The sequence below is a fragment of the Coturnix japonica genome, chromosome 12 (genome assembly GCF_001577835.2).
Source record: "Coturnix japonica isolate 7356 chromosome 12, Coturnix japonica 2.1, whole genome shotgun sequence".
Classification (NCBI taxonomy): domain Eukaryota; kingdom Metazoa; phylum Chordata; class Aves; order Galliformes; family Phasianidae; genus Coturnix; species Coturnix japonica.
The window spans coordinates 1,366,586-1,391,338 of record NC_029527.1 but is presented as its reverse complement, the minus strand read 5'-3'; the positions used below and the strand labels follow the sequence as shown (position 1 = coordinate 1,391,338).

Here is a 24,753-nt window from a genome sequence, read left to right as displayed (position 1 = left end):
TGAATGAGGGATTCTGCTGCTGAGTTCTCCTTTTTCCCTCTTTCTACACACTGTGGTCTCACCGCAATGCTCAGCTGTGGGATCTGCCATCGCGGTGACCCTGACTGAGGATACGGGCTGTATTTTCTCACGTGCTTTTTGAGAAGAGCTCAGCTCACAGAGGACCATGGGGCGGCTTCGGGAAGGTTTCATATCCTGGCTCAGAGCTGTACCACAAATTGCTCTAAAAGCCTCTGTGCAGCCTTGGGTTCTGCGCTGCTCCTCGGGAGGACCTGACTGGTGGCATTCCTGCCTGCCCTCCATGCAGTGATTGCAGGAGGGGTTTCAGCTTCTTGCAGTGCAGCCACGGGTCACTCAGGTGCTGAACACAGGCGATAAATTCACACTGCTGCTTTCAGGCACGTTTCATTTCTTTTTTTTTTACCTAGGTTGTACATTTAGACTTGAGGACACTTAATGCTCCGTGCAGTGTGTTCCTTCACGCTGGCTGTTAGCATTCCATAGGTTTAATGGGAGCTTCCAGCAGCAGATACTGGGCGCTTCTTATCAGTCCCAGGGGATGGGGATGAGCTGGAGTACGGGAGGGCTGGGTGGCAGTCTGGGCTGGTGGTTTCATACTTGGGTAGTGAAAGGTGAGGGGTGATATGACAACTTATGCCACTGTCTGCAGCACAGGTCCCTTGTGAAGGTGGCACTGCTTGCTTCTCACCACCATCTTTCCCTTTTCCTTACATAGGGTCAGCTCAATGTGGACTCTTTCAGACCCTCTGGGAAATGCACCTCTTCGCAGAGCTCCCATTAGGCCCCCAATGGGTTTCCTTGTGTCCGTGGCTTCTTTGGGGCATTTCATATACAGGGGAGGGGTCAGAGATCTCTATAACCAAAGGGGAAACGTCTTCAGAGTCATTTCTGGCTTGTATGCATCGCCCATAAACTTACGCTGTACCATTGCCCTCCAGCTGAGGTGTTTCTGTTATCTCCATGTTGTACTCCGGGGACTCCTACAGGAAGGCTTCATGCAGGGAGCAGATTGTGAGTGTGATAGCAGGAGGCATTGTGAGCCAGAAGGCAGAATAACTGTACTGCTGGGTGCTGATACTGAACGCTTTGGAGCTCTCCCTCTAACACCTTCCATCTGGATCTGCTTCCTCTGAAGGTGAGCACTTAGTTTTTCCCACATCAGGGCTTAGCACAGACACCAAACAGAGTGTGAGGCTGCTGGAAATCTGACCTGATGCTTTTAACACCGAGGCTACAAAGATACAAACAGTTTGGGTTGCTGCAATTTCATATTTGCATCCCTTTGGCTTTCCTGGCACCTGTTGAGTGTTGTGTTCTCTGTGCTGCAGGAGTTGGTTCTCATGCAGGACCATGTGTGGTGGTTTCCCACCAGGAAATGCCAGGAGCCGCTTTAGAGAATGAAAGGTGGTTATTCCAAAATCTGAATTAAAGTGTTCAGGATCTTAAAACTCAGTTCCCTTTCTCCTGTAGCTCCCAGTGTCTTCGTTCTTTCCCTTGCATGCTGTGCAGGTGGATATCATCCCCTTCCAAAAAGCACAGAGGATGCTAAAGCCTCTGCTCTAGCTTAGCATCCTGCAGCCCTCTCCTGAATTGCAGGCACCCAAAGCTTCCCCTAAAGGTGCACAGCTTTGTACCTGCTGACTCCGGGTAAGCTTTCCTGCTCCTTTTGTGGGTTCCTTGTAGGCTGTTGATGTGCTGCTTGAAAACCACTGACTTGATTCAGTGCTTCAGGAGATTCCTTGATGTGGCTTCTCCTCTGCTTGGCAAAGGAAAACAGAACAGGCAGTGAGATTTTTGAATTGGATTTTTCCAGGAGCTGAGATGAAATCAAGGCTAGGATCTCCCTCATCCCCACGTCTCTTGGGCTGGTACAACATGGCTGGATCACTCCAGGTGTGCTGATGTGTTTTCTGCTTGTATATGGGGATTCACTCTGGAGCAGCCTTGAGCCAGTGTTTTGGGATAGGATTCTGCTTAAGTAGAAGCTTCAGAGCAGCCCCTTGCATCGAAAAGCTATACGGGATATGACCCATCAGGAGACACGTGGAGCAGGGGCTGCTTCACTGCTGCCAGGATGCAGCTGTCTGTGGGAGCTGCTGCTGCTGGAGCAGTAGGGGCTGGCTGGGACAATAGTGGGAAACAAGTGGGAGATGTCCAGCTGAAACCAGCTTTAATTTATTTTTCCCCTTATCTGTCGCAGTTGTTTGAGTTTTCCTTGGCAGCTGTGGGCAGAACAATTTGTGGCGGAGGATTTTACGGAGCCCAAAATTGGCACGTTTTGAGTCAGTCCTGCGGGCAGAAGAGTCCTGCCTTCTCGTGCTGCTGCCAGGGAGCAGAAGTGCCCTTACAGAGCCCACGTCCAGCAGGAACCTGTGCCAGGTAGAAACCAGCCTCTTGCTGGGTCCCTCTGCCAGGTGTAGGTGCCCTGGTCTGGCTTTAACACCTGCACCAGCACAAAGAGGAGAGGGGTGGAAGTGCTTCCTTTGGAGGGGGCACCAGCTTAGAAAGACTTCGAAGCTGCCTTGTGTGGGTCTTCAGGCACGTCTGCCTGGCAGGAAGAGAGTTGGTCCAGCAAATCCTTTCTTACCAGGCATTGAGTTGTTGGCAGTGGGTGAGGATCCATGCTGCTGATGGAGCTGCCTGCAGTGCTGTGTTGCTCTCATGCCCTGCGTGCGTGAGCTCCTGAAATCTCCACAAGCCATTGAATAGGAGGAAAAGTGCGTTGGGGTAGGAAGGAAGTGTGATGCATTACAGCACGTTGTGTCAGAGGCGAGGGCACTGCTTAGTGCCTGCACAGGGGTGTTATTCAGATGGAGGTATTAGCTGAAATCCTGGGCTGCACATGAGGGTTAAGGGTATGCACACACCACAGCTACTTGGTGCTTGTTTGGGGGGGTTCATTAATCAGAAATAAGCACTGAGTATTGCTGTAGGACCAGCTGCATTCAATGTGTGTATAGCCAGCAAATCTGTTGTTCTTGCTCCCCACCACTTCAAATGACTGTGGCTGTGCTGAGAGCTCTTGGGGCACGCCACACATCTTGTCCAGAGCCCCAAATGACTTCGTAATTAGTGCTGCTGTGATGTGAGCCCGTGTTTGGGGGGCGGGATGTGTATCGTGGTGGTGGAGCAGGACGTGGCCATGTGTTGGCTGCGGTGCTTGGAAGCTGTTGGTGATGTCTGCTTGCAGGGAGGTGGCTGCACAGCATCGGGATCCCCTTGTGTAGGGACACCTGGCTGGGCTGGGGGCTCCTCTGCTTGCTGACAGCCCCCTGTGTCATGGCTGCCTTCAGTCCCACATAGAGGCCTGACTGCGTGGCTGCTGGATGATCCATTTAGGCTGGGAATGCTCTCATTTAGCAGAGCTGGGTGGGGAGCAGTGCTCCTCATTGCAGAGCAGACCTGCCCAGTGCCTCTCAGCCCTCCGAGGCACGGACCCGTTGTGCTCACTGCCTTCCCGGGAGCTGCTGAGCGCTGCATTTGGTAGCTAATGCTCTTTGGAATCAGTGTCATTTAAAAGGTATCCAGCCAAGAAAGAGCACAAGATGTGATTCCAACAGAGGTTTTTTTTAGAAGGGCGGTAGCTTCTATTAAAGGGAATCGGTGCAGCCATTCGCCCTGTGTGTGCCGTGGGCTTCGTGGGTTGTTGTGCACGCTCCAGCTCAACAAATTCCTACAGGAACGGTGCAAAGCTCAAAGCGAGACATTCCTTCCACGCATCTGGCTGACATTTACAATGCAGGTACTTTGGTAGTTAACCCATGGAGCTGTGCAGTGCAAAGCAGAGGTGCAGGCAGTGAAGGATGAGGCAGAGCCTATTTTTACTCTGTCCCAAACAGGGCTCAGCGTGTTTATTTTACACTCTGGAGCCGCTCAGGCCGGGGTGTTTTTTAATATCTCCTTCTGCTGTTTCTGTCAGATTAAAAACTCTGGATATCATGGGAAAACCTGCTGCTCCTGTGAGGTGTGGAGGCTGCTGTGGTCTGTCTGTGCCCACCCGGTGCTGCTGGGGGGTCTGCAAGGAATGGGGCCAGGCCTTGTGCCCATGGTCCTGTGGAGGTGGATGGCTGGGCTTAAAACTCAGCATCAACGTGCAGAATGTGAAGGGCTGGGAGCCAGGAGCCCATGCTGTGTGCTGTGCCCTCTCCTGGTGCTCACCTGGGGCTGGTGGTGTTGCAGTGTGCTTCACGTGTTGCTTTGCAAACTTTTAAGCTCTTTATCCTGGCTTATTGCTGAGAGCTATTAAAAGCACGGTGTGCTCACGCTGCGGTGACGTGTATGCTTTGCAGGGGTGGGTTACAGCCTCCTCATGTCGGAGCCTGGATGAGCATGGAGGGTAAGTGGCCCCAAGGGCCCCTATCTACACAGGCTGACCATCTTCCCCCAGTCCCTGGAAGCCATCAGGACCTTCAGGCTGGGATCTGCTCTGTGCTTTCAGGTTTGGTCCAGCCCCTGCAGATTGCATTGCAAACCTGAGGCAGCTGTACAAAGAACTAGCCGAGATATCGGTTATTTAGCTCCTTTGCTAATAAATACCACTGATGGCAATTTGCAGTTGTATCGTTGTGCATGCTTGCAGCTGCAAAGCAGGTAATTATTAATCTGAGATCTTAGAAGCTACACATCAGAGCTGCCGTGTCACCCTGCCCTCCCATAGCACTTGTGTCAGGGTGCTTGTCCCTCCCTACCTGCCTTCCTGTAGCAAATCCTCCCCCACTGATGGGAGGGTGAGTGCAGCACTCAACCTTCCACTGCTCCCCTTGCTCCTCCTAGGCTCCCAAACAAGAGGGCTTGTTGCTTCCTTGCTTGCTGGTTCCATCTCTTCTATATCCATACCAAGCCTGGTGCTTCTGTTGTGACTGGTGCAATCCCAGCCCCACCTCACCCTGTTGCTGCCCGGTGCTGGTGACCATGCAGGTCCCCTACAATTGCTTGACTCATGCTGGGTGCCTTATGTCCTTCAGGCAAATCACCCTACGTCAGCCTTCATTCTTCTACCTGTGTCCCATTAAGCACAAGCAGTTTACGTGCGGATCTTCATCCCAGTGCAGCAAATTGCCATTTTCCACGCTGTGTTCCAGCAGCAGCTGCATGGCTGGCTCTCCTGGCTCCTGCAGGTTCCCAGCAATGCTCTGACAAAGCTCCTGCTCACAGCTACCCTGGAGCATTTATGACCAAGGAAACAGGGTCACCTGGCACTGATATTCCTGCTGAAATGAGCTGCTTCACCTTTGATCTCCAAGCACAGCTCATTGGTGAGATGTACCTAACACATTAACTGTGCTATGCCTTCTGTATCCCCCTGGCAGGCTCCTGGAGGTGAATGCAGTGACCTGGGGCTGTTTTCCCCCTTTCTTTAGCAGCCAGAGGAGAGCAGCAGTTCTTGCAGGGACAGTTGGCCTTTTGGTGTGGCTGATTCCTGCTTTTGAAAGTCAGATTCGAGTGTCAAACAGGTAAAACAAGTGGGCTCTGAGAGCCTGCTCTGGTCTCCAAAGAAAACACGTCCTTGGCCGCAGACCCATCTGCTCTGTGTGCTTTGGATTCAGCAGGCCTGCGTTTATTTGCGAATATTAATATCTGTGTACTGTAATGCATCTGCGAACATTCGTGCTCTGAAGGTTAAGCTGTGTTTTGTCAGCATCCCTGGTGTACGAGAGCCCGTATTGCTGGCAGGCCGGGCTGCAGGGTAATGCATTTTCCCTCTGTGCACGGCTTTGGCCAAGTCTTCAGGGGAGAACAGACATCAGATGGGGTTTGGCACATGGCAGGGCAGGACTTGTGCTCTGGCTGAGCACAGCACCCAGAAATTACAGCTGGTTTGTGCTCCGGGGCTTTGTCCCTGAGAGCAGCACCTTGTTATAGAGATTGTTTCTTTGCATGGAGTTACTGGTGTATTTTCTTTCACTGCCTGGCTTGTAAAAGAGACAAAAACTAGGTTAGGAAATAAGACCACTTGTTGTTTTGTGAACAAAGCAGGGTTGATTCGTAGAGCTGAGGCCAGGTATGTTGGGAGAGCCCGAAAATTCTGGCACTAAGTGGAGGTAAAACAGCATGAAATGAATGAGGAGCAAACAGGGCTGGCAGGGTACGGGTCTAAGACGTGAGGCAGTGGCTGCCCAGGAAGATAAGGTTTGAAACAAAGCAACTTGGAATATTTGGTCATAGGAAAAAATACTCACGGCTTAAAATACCCCTGGAAGGGCTGGACTGCTGGACAGAGCGTTTCCCAACTTCTATTTTCAGCTTTTCCAGAGATTTCCTTCATTCTTGTTCCCCTGTGTACTGCCCCAGCCCTCCCTGGGCATCCTGTACTACAGTGTATTTGCACTTTGCTTTCCCAGGTTTGCTGTGCTGATCTCAGCCTGGTTTTCCTCCTGCTTGCTTCCTGCTTTCCTCCAGCAGTGGGAATGCGTCAGGTGTGTTTTTATCGACAGGAAGGTGAGGGGTATTTGCCATTAACCACCTTATCACCAGCAGCTTCCAGACCTGAAGGAGCCGAAATGGGTGTTTGTTGCTCCTGCAGAGCAAACAGCCGTGGGAGGGCTGTGGCAAATGGAGCCAGTGCTGTCTGTCTGAGGTCGGGGTGTATTTCTCTTTCTGGGACAAAGGCTACTTAGACATCTGGTTGGCACTGAGGATTTTAGGGCAAAAACCATTATGAGTTTTGCTGTGGATGAAGAACGGCTCCTCGCTGTGCCACCAACTTAGTGCTGTGCTCAACTCATGCTCCGGTGCTTTGGGAAGCAAAGCTGCAGTGCAGAGCTTGCTTAGTGCCCTGGGAACGTGAGGCTGACACAGACCTTTACTGACCTTCGGGTGCACTGAGAAAACAAGCTTGTTTTATGGACGGTTAATTTATAGAAAGTTCCTGTTGAAATTTCCTGCAGGAGCCATAAAGCCGGAGGACAGCTGCACCCATTGCAAACCAAGGGCTGCTCCCACCTGGCCTGCATAGAGCCAGCTGCAGGGAGCTGCGGGACAGAGCTGCTCCTAGGCCTGAGTCAGGGATATCTATCAGCTTTTGTATTGCATTCACTCTGGTTTACTTAAGCCTGGCTTAAGGTTTGTGTAGGTGGCAATAACAGCCCAAAACAAAGCTGTTGAGCATTTTTTTCCCCCCTTCCAGGCAATGGGAAAGCTGCATTTATTTCCTGCTGCTTTCTCCCTCCTTTTCCCCAAAGTCAGGAATAAGCAAAGCCTCGTAGACTTGCAGTTGTTTGTGCTGCTTTCAGTGTGAAGCAGGTGGGGTGTCCCAGCACACCCTGCACACAGCTCCAGCTCAGCTCCCCACGCTAGCCAGGCTGCTCTACTCTCAGCAGGGAGATATAATAATCTCTAATAATTCTCTAATAATAATGATCCTGATAGCTAATTCTGATCCAGTTTGACAGGGGTCTGGATCTTAAAGACACCGAGATCTCAGGAGAGCCCTACACTACCAGATCTGTCCTGCTGCTCAGAGCTGCTTTCTGCAGGCAGGTAGGCTCACGTTCTCCCTCCCTGCTTTGGATCCCTTTACCATTTCTTTTTCTCAGCCTCCTCGCCACATTAAAGCTAAGATGAGAAGGAAAGAAAAACTTCCAGCTCATACCCAGGGCTGAGAACCAGAACTGGGAGGTGCAGGAATCCATCCCACGAATACTTGGAAGGCAGTTTCTTGGCTCGGGACACGCTGGGGATTCGCACCCTGGCTGCCCCCCCATCCCCACCGCCTGTCCCTGCTCGTCAGCCCTCGCTGCTGGGCAGCCCTTGCCCTGCTCACATACTGGCCTTCCTCGCTCTCCTCGCCTCTTTCTCCCAGGCTCTGGCTCACCGGGGCAGAAAACGACTTTGGGGTGAGTGGCTGGAGGGTTGGAGAGGGCCGTGGAGCTCCTGCTTCGGTTGGCTGCTGGGCTTTGAGTGGTGGTGGGATGGAGGAGTGGTGGAAGGGGAGCTCCGTGCAACTCTCACTCGGTGCTGGGTTTCTTTGGTCCAGCCCTTGGGCAGGTTTTTCCCACCTGATAGAGGAAAACTCTTTGGTGTGCTCAGGGCTTGAAATATTTTTGCTTTGTTGAAGCCGGGGCCTGTTTCTCTTCCTTTAAATCTCTGCAGCAGTTGATAAGCAGCTGGTCCTTTCTCTGGGAGAAAACGCTGCAAAAAAGAAATGCCAGGAATGCGAACAGCAGGTGGGGACTGGCAGATGTACATATCAATCACCACAGACTGACAGAGGAGCTCATTCCTCAGCAGAGCCTCTGTTTGCCTCTGGCTGGCTTTGTGCGAACCCCTCTGAGCCCCTATAGCTTCCACTGGGGGTTCATAGTGGGGCATCTCTTGGGCTCTATACAGGGGAGCAGTGTGCTCTGTGCTGCCCTGGGAGAGGGACCCTTGCTGCAGGGATGGGGCAGAGCCTTTGGAGCACATCATGGGTCTCAGCAGCATTCCTAATAACTAATAACTGCACTTTGGGTTTGGGCAGTGAGGGATCTTGCTGCCACGTTGCCGAAGAAGCGGGCGGCCTCAGTGAGTTAATTGAATTTGCTGCACTGTTGCATTTTAAACCATGACTTCATTCCTCTGAGGAGTCTGGAGTTATTTCCGTAGACAAACCCCTGCTTGGAGACGGTGGTTCTGAGGTCACCTGTGCTGAGCAGTGCAGAAGTGCATGGCAGAGGGCTGAGCAGGACCTGCGGTGCCATGTGAGTGCTTCCTCAGCTCACCCCTTGCATTAACCTGCTTTCTGAGTGCCTGGCTCTTGGTTAGGGAGACATCTCTGTAGTGGCAGAGCACCTGGTCTACATGAAATAAGGGCTGAGTGCTGAGAAGCCTTTATCTGGTGATCTCTGAGCGCATTCCTCTGTGTGATGGCAGCGCACGTTACAAGCAGAGCAAAGCTGTTGTCACAAATGACATTTTGGGTGTTTTTTTCCCAGGCTCTAAGCTTTCATTCTGGCTGATGTGCTCACATTATGATGTGTTATCTGAGCGCTTCGGGTCCGCTTCGCTTCCTCTGCATGGCGATTCCTGGAAAACCCAGAATAAAACTGGTGCTGGTGGAGCTGCGATTCAACCTCCTCCGCTGTGATTGATCCCCAGGGTGTTCTGTGGGGCCCAGCAGCTCCCCATCACAGGACTTGCTCAAATCTGTCCTTGTTGGAACTGGAATAGCTCTAAGTCCTTATTCACACTATAGGTATCCGTGACCAAACCCTTACTGGAAGGGGGCCGTGTCTGGTGCTGGAGTCCTGGTTCACTCCAATTGCTGGCTCTGGAGCTTCCCATGCTGTGGGTCTGCCTTGTGCTCCAGTTCAAGTTTTAAGCAAAAACAGCAATTTTCAGGAGTTCAAGGCAGAAGTGCCCAAAGTTGGGAGTATTTAAGAGAACAACAAAGCTTAACTGCTGTGCTCTGAGCTGTTGTCAGTGTCCAAGGGCCGTGCTCCAGGCAGGAATGCCCTGATCTTATCACCTGGCAGGCACCAGAATGGCTCTGCAGGCCTCACCTGCTCAGAGATGCTATCCACAAAGGGCTGGGTTGGATGGGGCAGGGCGGGGACACCTGGGGGCTTTGGAGGGGGCAGCCCCGTCCCCTCAGTGCTGCCTTGTGCATGGCCATGGCTGGGTGAGCAGCTCCTCTATCCCATGGAGAGAGAAGTCCAGAGGAGGTGCAGAATGAGGAGCACGCTGTGCTTGCAGTGACCAGCTTGTGCAGCCTGAGCTCAGGTATTCTCACTTTTAACTCATGTTTTGCAGCTTATGCTACCCACAGCAGCATCCTGCCTTGCTGGGAGCATTAGGGGCAGGTGGTGTGGGGCTCAGCCTGCAGTCATAGCAGCTCATCTTGTGGTTGTCACGAGTCAACGAGGGACAGCCTGACTTCTGCTGCTATCTCTGACAATCACTCTGTGTGTGTGTGTGTGTGTGACGATTCGATTCACTAATGTGGTTTTATATGCACTTTGTTGCAGTAGGTTGGAGAGGCCTTTGCATTGAACTCGGAATTATATCCCCAAACCGCACCATTCTTGGTCTTTACAGCACACCTCTCTCTGGCTGCGTGCTGTTGTACTTTTCTGCTCTGCTGTACAGGTTTGTGTTAAGCAGGGATTGCCTGGGGACTGCAGCTGCTAAGCCAGGTTTTCTCTGTTTCTAAAATGTGAGCTGCACGCTTTTCCTCCGAGCTTATTACAAAACCCAGAGAGGACTCAGGCACCAGGCCTGAATTCCTCTTAGCAGGTGGGCTGTTGAGAAGCTGGAAGCTAATCCTGGCTGCCTCGTCGTTATTTTGGATTGTTTTGGTAATGAAGTTTACCCCCCCAGGTGAAGACATGAAGCTGTGGCCAGGCTCTGGACCTTGGTCCTTCTGTACAAGCAGTAAGACAGAACTGTAGCTGTGGCAGAGTGTGGCCCTGCAGGGCTGCCAGGTCTCCTGGGACCCTACAGCCCCTCCCCAAACCTGCAGCCCTTTAGCAACCGCCAGCCAAGGAAGTGCCATATAACCACTGAACTAAGATAACAGTAAGCAAATAGAAGCTTTGGTGCAGGTAATTGGGTACCTAATTGCTGCATTTGCCACCTGGGGACTGGAATTGCTCTCTGCTCTGGAAGCTGAATGGGCCATACTGTGATAAGCAGTTTAATTGTTTCCCTGCATCTGCTGCAGCATTATAAAACCCAGGCAAGCTGCACACACCTTCAGAGCTTAACAGCCTTGCTGCAACTCCAAGCCTGTGTTTTCTTGTGGCTCTTGAGCATCCCTCTTCATGCAGCCCTTCTGTTCTCCGCATTATCTTTGCTTAGGCTGCGTGTTAGCATTGAGACATTGAGTTCTTCTGCAAAGTTGTTCAGATCTATGCAGTTATTAGCTGTAAGGTGGGTGTGCAAGCAGCAAGGAGGGCCTGCTAGGAATGGGACGCCCTCTCCAGCCAATTGTTGGGGTCTGGGCATCATCAAGGAGGAGTAAATGGGTGTTGAGCAGAAATCACACCCAGGCTGACTTGAGGGGTGGTGTTTAGAATGAAAGGTGTGGGGTGTTAAGGGCTCAGGGTGCTTGAGGCTGTGAAATGGGGCTGCCCTCCTTCCCGGGGGCACTGCTGGGTGCCTGTGCTGCGGGAGCTGAGAGCAGGACATGGGGGCACTGCTTTGGGGTGAGCCAAGGGAGATGGTGCTGGGTGGGGACAGGCACGAGCTGGTACAGAACCTGGCTGAGCACTGGTGTAGTTTTCCTTGTTGCCTCAGAATGGCATTCAGCTCTGTTTTCCCGGGGCAAACATCGGTGCTTTAATGACTTTGCCCCCATTCCTGGGATTCCTGCAGTCTGAGCAGGTGTGTTACCTGTGCTTTGCTTCTTTGCTTTGCCCTGGGAGAGACATCAGCTCAGGGTCTGTCCCATCTTCTGACTCTAGTGTTTCCTTCCAACATTTCCCTCCTCCTTTTCTCTGTCTGGGTGTGAAGAAGGAGCTCCTTGCTCCTGAGGTTTGGGCACTGGCAGCAGCAGGAGGTGTTAGTGCTGGACATGCAGCTAAGAACAGATGCCCAAATCCCACCTCTGCTCCTTCCAGTGGAGTTTGTGGCCTCGTTATTATTGGGTTTGGCACTCAGCTCTGCAATGCCAGAGCAGGGTGTGGAGGAAGGCTGGAGCTTTCTGTGTGCTTCAGGCCCTCCCCAGGCACAGACTGACCTTGCAGCAGGGCTGCAGCCATGAAAGCCCCACACAGAACCAAACAGGTTGGCTTTGAATTGCCTTGTGCCATAGGAAGCAGCTGGACACCCCTTGAGCCACGTCCCTGCTTTTCCATGGCTCTTGGACTGCTGGCATGGCTGGGGGTTGTGGTGAGGAGCAGGGAGTTCTAACCAGGCAGTCAAAGCCTTCACCCTCTGCTCTCTAAGAGGAAAATACTGCTCTGCACTGATTGCTCAGTGGTAATTGTGTTCAGAGGAAGAGCTGTGACAGTTCCAGTCCCTGAGCAATAAAGGCAGAGCAGCTCCATGGAGCTGCATCTTCATGCTTGGGGCTGCAGGGTGGGGTGCAGGAGCTGATGGAACAGCAGGATGCTTCCAAACAATGTGCTGGCCCTTAGCTACGCAGCCACTGAGGACATCAATGATGCTGCCTATGTAAGTGGAGTGCTGGAAACTGGCTCGCCTCACTCCCTCACTCACGTCTGCCTCCCATCTGCTCTTATGCCTCGTGTCCCATTGGTAGCAGCAGTCGGGCTCCTGGCGTGGGGGAAGGCCTTGGGCCCATCCCTTCAGTCCTGCCTGGTGCTCAGGTGGGAAATGGATGCTTAAAGACCCTCTTGAAATACTTCCCTATCTGAGGAATCCCTTGGAATACTCAGAAGGTGATGATAAACGGTTGGAATGCGGCTGCCTCTGCATAAAACCATCCAGCAAAACAACATTTGGACGAATGCGAAACCTCATTAAGATTCTCCCTTTTCGGTGTGGTTTGGTGCCTGCAGGCCTGGGGTTGTTTGCTCCTCATGCTGGGATACACAGCGTGCTGCCGGCTGCCCCTTGATGCCACCAGCACAGCTGAGGTTTGCCTATTTGCAGCCATGTCCTAGGGGAGCCCGAGTGCAATGCTCAATGCACAGGGCTGCTCTGGTGATAATTAGGCAATACTTTGCTGTATGGCTTCACGTGCCAGGATCTCAGCATCCAAGCACTGCAGGAGCTGTCAGAGCTTCAGCCTCCTTATTCTCATGGTTTGGAAGCACAGTTCTGAAGGAACTCAGGGGTCTGCCCTGCCATCAGGCTCTCCCCCACCTCACTGACAGCTCCTGTTTGCTAATTTGACAGACAAGGCTTCGTGCCTTTTATTTTAGCAAACACAAAACAGGTGGCTGGGATGATGGGCGAGTTTCCTTGGCTAAATGGATGCTCCCAGGCTGACCTCTGCTCTGTGTGGCTTCCAGCACACGGGGTGGTCAGGAGGCTGAGCTGGGAGAAGCTGCAGTGAGATTTCCTGCTTTGCTGGCCATGAGAATGTATCCCTCGGGGTCGATCTCCTTTCTGTGTGGGATCCTTAGTGCTTTACCAGGACAAGATGTCCAGTGGAAGCATCCTCTCTGATGAGGATATTCATTGCTTCTCTTCCGTGTGGGCTCCCTGAAGCCTCTTGAGGGGGTTTGTTCAGCCTTTAATTCAATTAAGAAGTCAGGCAAGAGTTGCAAATCTGGTTGGTCTCGTTTGTTTCAGTGCTCGTAGCTGCATCCAAAGCGAACACCTGCACAGCACAGCGGGGCAGCACAGGGAGGAAGGATTTCTGTGGCTTTCAGCTGACATTGCTGGGGGCTGGGGAGGGATATTGTCCCATGTAGAGCATGAGATGGGGGAAGGTCTCCAGCCCATCAGTGGCAGGACGGTGGTGGGCAGTGCATAGATCTGCGTTCCTCATTGCAGTGACTTCTAAGGTCATTAGCTGCTTTGAATTGGACTCAGGCAACTGGTGGATGGTGAGTAACAGACACTGGGATGGGATGGTTCCTGCTGGAACACTCTGGTAAAGCTGCTGCCTTCATCTCAGCATTATCTCGCTGAATTTGCTCCAAGCTATGGAATGCTGTCTTTACAAAAGAGAATTTGGGAGGACAAATACCTGTTTTATCTCGGTGCCCTGAGTTCTGTTTCTTCACTGCATCTTGGAATCTGATAAAGCATTCATATGCATGGATGCATACATGCCTGTCGTGTTTGTCTTCAGAATATGCATTTCTATAGCTCTGGTGGTAAAAAGCTCTTAAAACCAAAGAAGTTGAGGCTAACTTGTTTAATTGTTTAATTCCCCGTGACTTTCAGGACTAGCTTTAGCTTAGGTTCTGTTAAACACAGAATGTCTGAGGATGTTTATGCTCTCTAGCTCTGTTTTAGGTGAAATCAGGAGTTGTGTTCCTCAGGGGCTGGCTGTGCGGTGGCAAATCAAGTGAAGTCAAAGCCAGGTTAAACTGAATGCCCTTAAGAACAAGCAGACCTTTGCTCCTCCCCGCTGCAGCTGTATATTTAGCCTATATGCCCTTTCCAATTACAGCCAGGAGAAGACACCCGAGGAGGAATGCAAGTCATACCCGCCCGGAGTGCTGCCCTGGGATCCATCACAGAGTGCTTCTCGAGCCAGAAGCAGTGCCTTGGTAACTTCTCTCCTTAAAGCTGACCCGTCCCTCCCTCCTCCTTGGGATTTAACATTTATCACATTCACAGCCTCCTCCTGTACAGGGCTGAGCTTGGAGCATGCCTTGCTCCTGGTGCATCCATCAGCAGCCTCTGCTCCCAGCCCCTGGTGCCTCTGTACCTGTAGTGCTCTGCCCTCTTTTCCCCAGGGCAGTGCAGTTGTTTCTCATGCAGGGTCTGTCCTGTATCCACATAATCCCTTCTGGTCCTTCTTTGGCGGCTGTAGGCGGTGTCTGACGTGAGGACAGCTCAGTGAAGCAGTCTTTAGCTGTTATTTTGAGCCACCTCCATGGATTTCTCCTGATCTTCCTGTGTGCTTCCAGGACCGTGGCAGTTCTGGCTGCGATGTTCCTAATGTGGGGAAAAAATGGTCTCTGAGGCATCCTAAATATTTGGGCTGATGATATCTGAGTTTCCTTTTAACTGAGCACACTTGAAGATATGATCTGGGTTGTCTGTTTGGGAATAGCAAAGTGGGAGGAAGGGACAGATTGTGGTTGCTGAAACTCTCATCAAAAAGAGAAGTCCCACCCTACCAAAATCACTGCTGGGGTAACTTGTGCAGGTCTGGCACAGAGATGGGTGGTGTGGATTCTCCTGAGCTCCAGGGCATCACAGTGGCACATGCTAAGCATGGGTTTTGAGGGACCTGCAAGCAGGATCTAACAGCTGGGGGGCATCCACCTGGTCTTCTAGCAGAGTCAGGTTGGCAAGCGCCTGGTTCCTTCTTGGTACAGAGCTCTAGCTTGCGAAGAGAAGGTCATGATGAGTAGCAGGAAAGCTTCCCCTGAGCTATTGAGTAGGTTAAATATCTCAGTGCTTACTCTAGCAGAATAAAAACCACTTTGAGGTGTCGATTGCTGTGACCACTTCCCCTGCAAGCTCCATGGAGCGGCTCTTGGTACGCGTGACCTGAGGCAGCTAGTGACAGTTTGCAGCTCCCATCGGCAGAAACTGCTCATCTCCCTGCCCAGCACAGCTGAGTTTTGTTGCTTTTTCCCCTAGATTCTTGCTCAGTGTCAGGGTTTCCTGTTGCTGACAGCAGCTGTGCTGGAGATGAACGGAACCTGCTACTTCACATTTGGTCTATGGTTACAGGCATGCAGGACAGCTGCACCCCTCACAACTGCAGGGGTGAGCTTGTCTTTCAGAGAGGCATCCCATCCCGTGCATGTCCTCCTGCACGTGTCTGCTCAGGGTGTCCTCGGTGGGGGCTGCGTGGAGGGAGAGCGTCCATCCCCAGCTTTGTCCTTTTGCTTGTGCCAGCTGCGTGACAAATGTCCCTGAGCAACTGTCCTCCTGCACGTCCCTCCTGTAACTCACCCGGGCAATGCAGAGGCTGGAGCTGCTGAGTGCCTGGGTCACTGCAGAGCACAAAGGTGGATGGAGGGTGGGAGAAACCACCCACCCCCCCAGCTCCCACAGCCATGCATGGAGCAGCAGTCGGCATCAGGGTGCATGCAGCACTGTGCCCCTGTCTGCACCCAGCCCTCACACTGCATTGCATCATTCCTCCTCGTTGCCTCGACACGCAGCCACTGATGGGACTTGCCTGGAGATGCTCCTGTGGGAACACGCACGAGAGCCGTGCACATACAATAGATGTGCTTTGAGAAGTTGCACCAGCCCATTGCATTCTGCTCTGAGTTGGCTTCCTTAGGGAGAGGCTGTTCAGTGCTGTCTTTATGGGGACAGTAATAAATAAGCAGCTCAGGTAAGTGGGATTCCTCCTTGCTTTCCTTAATTCCTTCTTATCTGGAGCATGGCATAGGAAGGCAGCTACCCAGGTTTTCAGCGTGCAGGGTTCAGAGGCATTAACGTGCTGGCAGTGATTAATTACAGCAGCCCACTGATGTGACCATACTTGAGCAATTGGATTAGGTGCAGCTGGGCTGGGTCTCGCTTTAGCAGCTTCTTGCTGGAGCCCTGATGAAGTTGGCCACGCAGAAGCAATTCCCAGGGCAGCTGCACTCCTGCTGGGACCATGCTCCTCCTGGTCCTGCAGTGGGCACACAGCAAGGTCCCATGGCTGGCAGGAGCTGTGTTGTGCAGGTCTCGCTTCCAGCCCCGTCTTCTGGTCGCTCTGTTCTGTGTTCCTCCATATGAAGCAGTGCATATCCTTAGCACATCAGCAGGGCCTTGTGGTTGCGTGGAAGAGGCAGCTCCAGCATTGCCTTGACAAGTCAGCATCATATCAGCATCACCCAGCAGGCCCGGCTGCGTGCTCTGAGATGGGGATTTGGCATCGGCAATCAGGCATCAACATTGGCACGTGCTCTGAGCACCAAAGCCAAAGCAGATGTTGATCCCAGCTTTGATGTTTAATCCAACGTTTTGGAGGTTCAAAGTGGAGACCCGAAAGAGCTCTTACAGAAGCAGGAGGATAAAGAGAAACTCGGTGCTTTCATAAGATCAGACAGAGCAAAACATCCTGAAATTCAGGACTAACTTGAACCTTTGTGGTGGTTCTGCCAAGCAGGGCAGCACGGATCCTGCTGGAGGAGGGAGCTCATGGACGAGGTGCTATAGGTGCTATGGGTGCAGGCTCTATGGAGGCTGAGGGCCTCTTTCTGCCTCCTTATAGCCCTGTGCAGAGTGACAGTGTCTTGGTTTCTCACTGTGGCAGTCAGTGGCCTCACCAGGACATCCTGCAGAGCCTTGTTCTCTCTCCAGAGCTTTCAGAACAAGATGTGCAGAGCACGCTGGAAGTTCTGTGGATACCTGCTGTGGGAGTTCTCTTGTTGGGGTGACTCCAGGCTCATCCAACTTCACCACGTCCATCCAGGTGCTTATTCAGAGCTGCTGCTTTCAGCCCGGGAAATAAAGGGTTTGTTAAAGGTGCCTGAGCACTTGGATCCAAGGTAGCCCAGCCCTAAGTGCTCTCTGTGGCCTCACATGCATAGCTTAGGTCTGATCCTAGAGTGCATGTTGCTGGCTCCAAAGTTGGGTATGAACACTGGCTAATCCCAAAGGCTGAAACTGAGAGCAAGCCTGGTTTGAGAAGCCATGCTATGGGATGCAGGAGCGGAAGCATCTGTCGTGCATTGAGTATCAGAGGTTTCTAGGGGCCTTCACGCTGGCTGGGGATTGCATTTAATTTGCTGATGAGTTTCTTTTCTTCCCGCAGGTTGCCAGGACCCTTAGGATGAGGCTGCTGTGAGGAGTGGCAGATCCCCTGCCCGCACTGCTGTGCCTGCACACCCCACGTCCCCCCTCCTGCTGGAGCGCCGTCCGAGAGCCGCCGGGCAGAATGACTGTTGGATGTGTCCTGCAGCCCCCATTCCTGGGGAGGACTTTGCTCCCAGTGCTGTTGCTTGCAGCCTCAGCTCGCTGCCACTGGCCCAGCGAGCCAGGAGAAGTGGTGCGGGACTGGGAAAACCAGCTGGAGGCCTCCATGCACTCCGTGCTCTCGGACCTCCGAGAGACTGTGCCGGCTGTTGTGGGGATACCAGACAGCTCCGCCGTGGTGGGACGCTTCTTCAGAGTCTCCATCCCCACAGATTTAATTGCTTCCAATGGAGAAGTAGTCCAGGTGAGAAATGTCATTCCTTGGGACTCATTTTCAGTTGTTTGTGGGGTTACCATGAGATCGGGTGGCTTTGTAGGGCTGGGGAAGAAGGATATACACCTTCCTCACCTCCTTGCAAAGTTTCTTTACGGTAAGGCATAAGAGACATGTCTTCTCCCCTGAGATGAGGTTTGCTGGCTACACTTGAGCTGTAAGGCACACAGCCTGTGTTACTATGGGCATGTTCGTGGGGAGATGCAGCCTCAGGGCTGGGGCAGCCGTGGATTGCCTGAGACTGCTGCTGTGACACTCGGGGAGCTGCTTCACTATGGTAACAAAATATTGTCAGACAAACAGGCTGTGTTCTGAGAGCACGGCTCTGCTCTGTGTTTGACGTAGTCTTTCCTGACCTTGTCCCTAAGTTCTCTTGGGAAGATGAGAACCTTTCTTTTTGTCTGACCTACTGGCACTGCAGACACCCAAAAACTGAGCTTTGTAAACAGTCCTGGGGGCAAGGAGGCGTTGGGACAGCCTGGAGGAGGACAGACATGCTGCCAAACACAAACTTGTTCAGCTCTTGTCCTTTTCTGGAAGGGTGCTGGGAAGTTGTCTCAGCGTCTGCTGGGGATGTAGAGCAAGTTCGGAGGCAGCCTGACATCTCAGCCCCTCCCTGCAGGCAGGTTTGTTGTAGCTGTGCATGCTGTTGTGCAATTACCTCAATCCAGATTCAGGATCTCCCTGTCTCCAGCAACAGCTCCGGGACTGCAGCGTGCTGATGGCAGGTAGAACATCTGAGGAATGCATCTGTTATTGACAGGCTGTCTGTCAGATGGGGGAGAGAGGTGTGGTGGGTGAGCCCTGGGGTTAGCTGGAGATGGGGCGAGCTGGTTTCAGAGCAAGGGCTGTGATGGTTAATTAACCTGATGGAGAGTGGTGGTGGCTGCCGTGCTTGAACCACTGCCAGGTGGGGGTTTGTTAGCACAGCACACTTACACCAGGGTACCAGGCTGCAGCTTTGGAGGGAGCAGACTCTTCAGTGTGGATCTTTGTAAGCAGGGGAGTTGTTCAGGGCTGCAGTGCCCATGAGCTGCTGCCAGCACCGCGGGAGCTTTATCTTTCACTGTGAGTTCACTGGAGGAAGCTGTTAAGATCTTGTGTTACAGAAACGATGGCTTTGATTTGGAGTTTTGTTGCAGAGCGGCTTGTTTTGGTGTCGTCTAATGGCTACTTTGATGGCAAAAAGACATTCTCAGTGCTTGTTCAACACCACAGCTCCCTCGCTCTCCTCTTCCTGGCACATCAGTCATCTTTGATAGCTGTAGGGTGGCTCTGTGATAAGTTATTTCAGCCCCATCTAATAGCTTCAAACAGTGCTTCTGCCACTGGTGTCAAGGCGTGTTTGCTGATGGCAACAGATGCTTGGAGAGCTGCAAAAGGAGCTGCTGGAACGGGGCTGGAGGAGCAGTTGCTGACTGTGACGTAGATACATGGTTTGTCCTACATGGGTTTGCCTGAGTGCACATTGCATCTGTTCACCTTGAAATTGATGTTAAGAGTGAGGCAGGCTGTGTGGCAGTGCTCCTGGCCTCGCTTAGCAGCGCATCTGGAAGGGCTCTCCCTTGCAACGAGAGCTGCGTTGGCTGCTGAGCGAGGCCAGCCTTCCCAGTGGGGATTTGGTTCCTGGCTGGTGAGAAGTGCGTAGGCAATCCTGGAGTGCTGGGGTGCTTTCAGGGCAAGCTGCTCTGCTCTTTTTCTCAGGCTGCCTCAGCCAGAGCAGCGATAACATGGTGCATCTGGGGTACTTGAACCCTAATGAGAGAGAGTAAGGACACCCTTTAGAGATGTAGCAGTGGATGAGCGCTTACAAAGAGACGTGCATGCCTACGTTCAGTCCCTTTAAATTTCTAAGCTGGATATCCTCTCATATTATGCTCCATTTCTAGGCAGTTCCCACCCATGATTTGTAGGCTCAGTCAGCACTGTGGTGGGGAGCCCCTTGAAGCTGCCTCTCGGCTCCTCTCCCTGCTTGTTAGCAGATTCCAGCCGCCTGTAGACAAAGTAGTTTTCTCTGCGTACTTGGTTGTGGGCTGGAAACAACGGGCAGCATTGGCAGCGCTGCGGAGGAGTGGCTGGCAGGCGCCTGCCCAGCTGCGTGGGCTCGCTGTGCACTCAGGTATGTGCTGCTGCCAGCAGGCACCAGTGCTTCCCTGCCACCCCCAGGCAGCTTCAGAGCAGGTGAGGTGTTATGGCTGAGCACAAAAGCAAGTTTATTCCGTTTATTCCAATGTGCTGGGGCAGCCCGTCAGAATGCAGAGGTGGATGTGCAGATGAAGGAGCAAACCCTGACCTGTTCATCTCTGCAGCCTCCCGGGCAGCGTGCTCAGCTGCATCCTGTTGTGGGGGAACTCATTGCACCCAGGATAAAAACAGTTGGATTTCCTGCTCTTATTGCTTCCATTTGAAGACTGTTCCAGAATTGGGCTGTTCTGATTAAAAATGCAACTTCTAGCCTAAATTTAGAGATGGCTAGAAATATTTGTGCTGCCCTTTAGCCTGAATCTCTCTTCCACCTTCATAATATTTACTTCCTTTATGTATTTATAAGTGACAGGCATGTTCTCCTGCCTTGATTTGATTAGATTAAACAAGCCAATCTCTTTAGTCTTTCCCCATAAAATAAGCTTTCTTTTCCTCTCCTCATTTTGCAGCTGCCTTCTGCACCTCTTCCAGCTTGGGTTTATTTTTCTTGTGGGTGCCTGACCTAAGCTATCCAAAATACTGCAGGCAAAATGTTACTGGAGCCTTGTATAAAACTTGCTTTTCACTGCTATAAATACCCCATCCCACAATTGTGTGCTTTTCCACGTCTGCCTTTGGTTCAAACCCTGTATGATCAGCTGCAGCACCCTGTAGTCTTTCTGCTTCCAGTTCATGAGATCCCAGAAGAGCACATTGGCCAAGGTGAGTGGTCTGGGATTTGTTGTTACTGTTCTTGTTCTCAGTGAGGTCTGGGAGTGCTGCCTTTACGGCTGTCCCACTGTCCCTGCATGAAAATCTACACCTCCCATGGCTTCCTGAGGGACAGCAGATAATGAAGGCGAGGGCAGCAGCACTAACACTTAAAGCATTTGGGTCTTTTGTGGCTTTTACAGCAAGTGCAGCTCTCTGCTCAGCGTGGCAGAGCTGATGCCCCCACTCACGTCAGGAAAGCCAACGCCGAATTAAACCCAGACAAAGGACAGCATTGATGTGATTTACCCCTGTCCTGGCTCCAAGAAGCTGATCTGGCTGCTGGGGAAGCTGTTGCAGAAAGCATCTGACGTCTGCAGGAGAAGCTTCCTAGTGCCAAACTGAACCAGAGGCAGCATTTCTCCGGTCTGGTTGCAGGAAACAGGAGACATCTGGGCTTCCAGTGCCTCTCCAGGAACCAGGCAGTGCCCCCAGGTCTGAATGTGGCTTGTAGTTGCAAGGCATGCAGCTCAGACACAACTGTTAGGTCGTTTTGTTGAACTTGTGCTGTTCGTAGCAGCCCTCAGGGGCCTTGTTTTACAATCAGAACCCATAGGGTTGGGGTGCAGGAGTCCTGGCATTAGGATCGGCCATCGGGACCGTGCCTCAATGTCAGCACTGGCCCCATAGCAGCGAGCTGAGCAAAGGGTGCTGGGCACAGTGAGCTGTATGGAAGGGAAACACTGCAGCAGCTCCACCTCGTCCCCAGTTTCCTTAGACCTTGACTAACTGACGGATGAAGCAACAGCAGCAGCTATTTACGGGGGCTGTGCTGGGATAGAGGCGATGTCTGGAGCAGGTCCAGGCAAAGGGCTCCTTGGGCAGGGCACTGCCTGAGCGCGATGCCGCAATGGGAGCGATAAGGGGAGCTGATAAGGCTGCTGTTGGGGGGGCCGAGGGGCTGCTTATCTCCTTCCTGCAGCAAAACAGTCGGGGAGTTTGGCATTTTCAGTGCGTGCTTAGTAACAAGCTCTGAATTTGGAGGAGTGGAAAATGTGACTCAATCTAATTATAAACCAGCTCTTCAGACGGGCTGGGAAGTTCCTTGTTTTGTCCTGCTCAGCCGGGCCGCTGCCCTGAGCATCCGGGGAGACCGAAGCAAGATGGGAAGCGGCAGCACCCTGTGCACAGCCTCTCCCTGGTGCCAGGTTCCATCATGTGCTGGTGGCAGGAGGAAAGTGCAGGGCTGGCAGCAGCCCTCGGTGCTCAGCATCTCCGCCCCGTGGTATTTGCACTTCCCTTTGGCCTTTAGCTTACAGAAAGGCGCTCTGAGGGAAGAGCCCGCCCTGAGCTGCATTTTGGGGCCACGTGAGGCTTTTCCTCACCCCCAGCCATGCCATAGGGCAGCGCGTGGGCCGTGCCGTGACAAAGCAGCTGCACAAACCCTTCTGAGGCGTCCGCAGGCCCCATGAAAGGAGGGTTTCTTGGGACTCTCCGAGTTCTGCCATGACCTCCAGTGAAGCGGCTGCTGTGTTCCCTCACCCAGGCCTGGCAGGACTCTGAATGGTGCCCTTATAGTGGGAGCGCGGGCACAGCAGGGAATGGCATGAGCTGGGGGTGGCCGCCCGGCACGGGGCCAGCGGGTGGTGCTGGGGGAGCAGAGCAGGGTGGCTGCATCTGTGCAATGTGGCACCCACTTCACTCCCAGCCTCCAAGAGCAGGTGGGGAGGCTCAGGCCGTGCCCTGTGCTGCAGTCCTGCATGGCACTGGGGCTCAGCCCACATATATCTGCTGCCACAGACATGGGTACAGCGAGAAGAGGCAGCAAAGAGCTGCAGGAGCAGCCCACAGCCCAGCAGCTTTTTGAGACTTCATAGGAGAGGGCATGGGAAGTGGGAACATGGAGTCCTCAGTCCTGGGTCTCGCAGGTCTCACAGCACAGGGCTGAGGGGTCTCCCCGCTGCCCCCAACATTCACCTCCACCCAGCAGGGCTGTGTCCTGGCACCGCGGCCATCCTGGCACGGGATCACTGCCTGCTTTCTACAGGATTCCATGGGAGGAGGAGGACTGAATACTTGGAGGATTAGAGGGGACTTTTGTAGGCAAGAATGCAGGTTTTTTCTGCCTGAATTCCCTCGGAGGCAGCAGCTCTACTCACAGCTTGTTTGCTTGTCTTTGTCTCGTTGGCTACAGGGCTCCGAGCTCCAAGTTTGAAAAACAAATCAAATGGAGCTATCTTCGTTTATGAGCTGCCTGCCTGTTCCTGGCTGGCCTAAAAATAACAGCAGTGCATGTGTGTGCTGGGAGCGGGGTCTCGGAGCCAGCCAGACCCCTGCGAGGATTTAAAATTACTCATTTTGTGATGGTCTTCAGCACGCTGCCAGGCTGCTGTAACCTTTAGCCGATAAGCGTTGGTTTACAATTATCTCAGCTATAGGAAAAACAAAGGCAGCCCTCTTTTCTTGAGCAACAGAAGAGTTGTTTTGAAAGCAGAACCCTGCGGGAAATTATGGGGCTTAAGGCTGATATTTATGGTGTGCGTTGAAAGCTGGGAAACCGTACATGAAAGCAAGAGATCCCGAATCATTAACTATGTGCAGCCTTGGCAAATACGGTCGGAAGCAATATTGGAAGGAAACGCTGATAGAACAGAGTGTGGGGCTCTGCTCACGTGCAGCACAGTTCCCTAACAGCAGTGACGTGACCAGGATGGACCCACATGGAGGGCTCTGCTGGAGCCTAACACGAGTCCTTAAGGGAGCAGCAGAAGCCCTGGATCACAGGGAAGCTCAGCAACGTGTGACCCTGTAATTAGGGGCTCACAGAGCACACGGGTGGGGGAGGCTTGTCCCACATCCAGCCTGAAATTACACATCCTGCTTGCATCTAACAACTCGCTATTAAAGTCTATGTGAGTCTCAGCAGTGCTGTGGCCACGTCCCCATGTGTGTTTGCTCCTCACCTCCCCACAGGTGTATTGGTGGCAGCCCCCCACCAAGGGACTCAGCTGAAGAACTGATGCCCCCTGGAGCTGCCAGGGTCACAGCAGCTCCTGTCCCTGCTGTGGTGGGGAGGAGAGTGCCAGCACTGCCAGAGCAAAGGGGTGAACAGGAGAACTGGATGGGAGGGCATCAGATCTTGGGCCCTGGGCTTAGGTGGTCTATGTGGGTATGGAAGGTCCATGGGACTGCTTTCTACCTCCAGTGCAAGCAGGAATCTTTTATTTTCTGCTCTCTGACACTGTGGTTTGGGCGTTAACTAAAAGATGTGCTAACAGCTTTAAACTCTGCTCCACAAACCATTCCATGCCTCATGACACGCTCTCTGGCCTGCCCAGGCTGGCAGAGTGGGGCTGATTCCTGCAGCCCTCCACTGCTCTGGCACAAAGTGTCCTCATGCTGCTCCCAACAGGCTTCCAGCCCCTGTTCTCTCCTTGCAGACAGCCTCCTCTTGCTCTCCTTACCCTTTTGAAGTAGCAGCTTTGTTCTTAGCAGATGAAAGGCAGAAAAGTAGCCAGTGGAGAAGGATCTGCTTGTTGTGCAGCTCTGTGAGCCTCTCCATGGGGCTCTTGGGCACCCAGGCTTTCAGAGCAGGGCCCTGTGAGGCTGCTTGCCCTGTGGGATTTGTGGAGCTGGTGCTGCTGCTGAGGGTAGTGGGCTGCTCTCTGTATGGGCACTGAGGCCAGGAAACTGGATCAGGGCCCCCGAGGGCTGACCGGTGCTTGCTGAGAAAGAGGGAGCTCTGATCCTGCATTGCATTCTGCCCATCTGCACCTCGAGCCCTATATAAAAAGCATTGCAGTGACCTAAAAGCTGTGGGTAAACATTGTGCTGGAGTCCTGAGGTGTCTCTGGTCTGCAGCTGTTATTTCTTGTCTGTGAAAGCAAGTTACTGTATGAAAGTGAAATCCTGCAGGCTGGCGACCTTTGCAGTGCTTGATGAGATCCTGTGGTCCTTCAGGTCCTGGGGACCGGTGCACCCCGCAGAGCCTGTCCTTGTCACCGTGCTGAGGGGTGACACCGGCTGCCCCGCTCCCACCAGGCTGTTCCTTCCCCAGTTGTTACCCTTCAGGTTTTTTTTCTTCTCGAGCCTTTTAATTAAACGTTATTGCCGGCATAGTCTGTCCT

The 24,753-nt window shown here is 52.8% G+C and overlaps 1 protein-coding gene across 5 annotated transcripts in view; it reads left to right on the top strand.

The window, feature by feature from the left end:
* DAG1 (dystroglycan 1) overlaps window positions 1-24,753 on the top strand; it is a 30,819-nt gene that overhangs the window by 3,135 nt on the left and 2,931 nt on the right. Inside the window, exons 2-3 of one of the 5 annotated variants that reach the window (XM_015874566.1) lie at window positions 7,405-7,500; window positions 17,297-17,701. In XM_015874566.1, the coding sequence (XP_015730052.1) occupies window positions 17,420-17,701 (282 nt within the window). In that variant the 5' untranslated portion in view covers window positions 7,405-7,500; window positions 17,297-17,419. Of the gene's footprint in view, window positions 1-3,660; window positions 3,764-7,404; window positions 7,501-7,832; window positions 7,857-14,029; window positions 14,130-17,296; window positions 17,702-24,753 lie in introns of those variants that run through there. The other 4 variants (XM_015874567.2, XM_015874568.2, XM_015874569.1 and 1 more) reach the window with 4 other exon arrangements.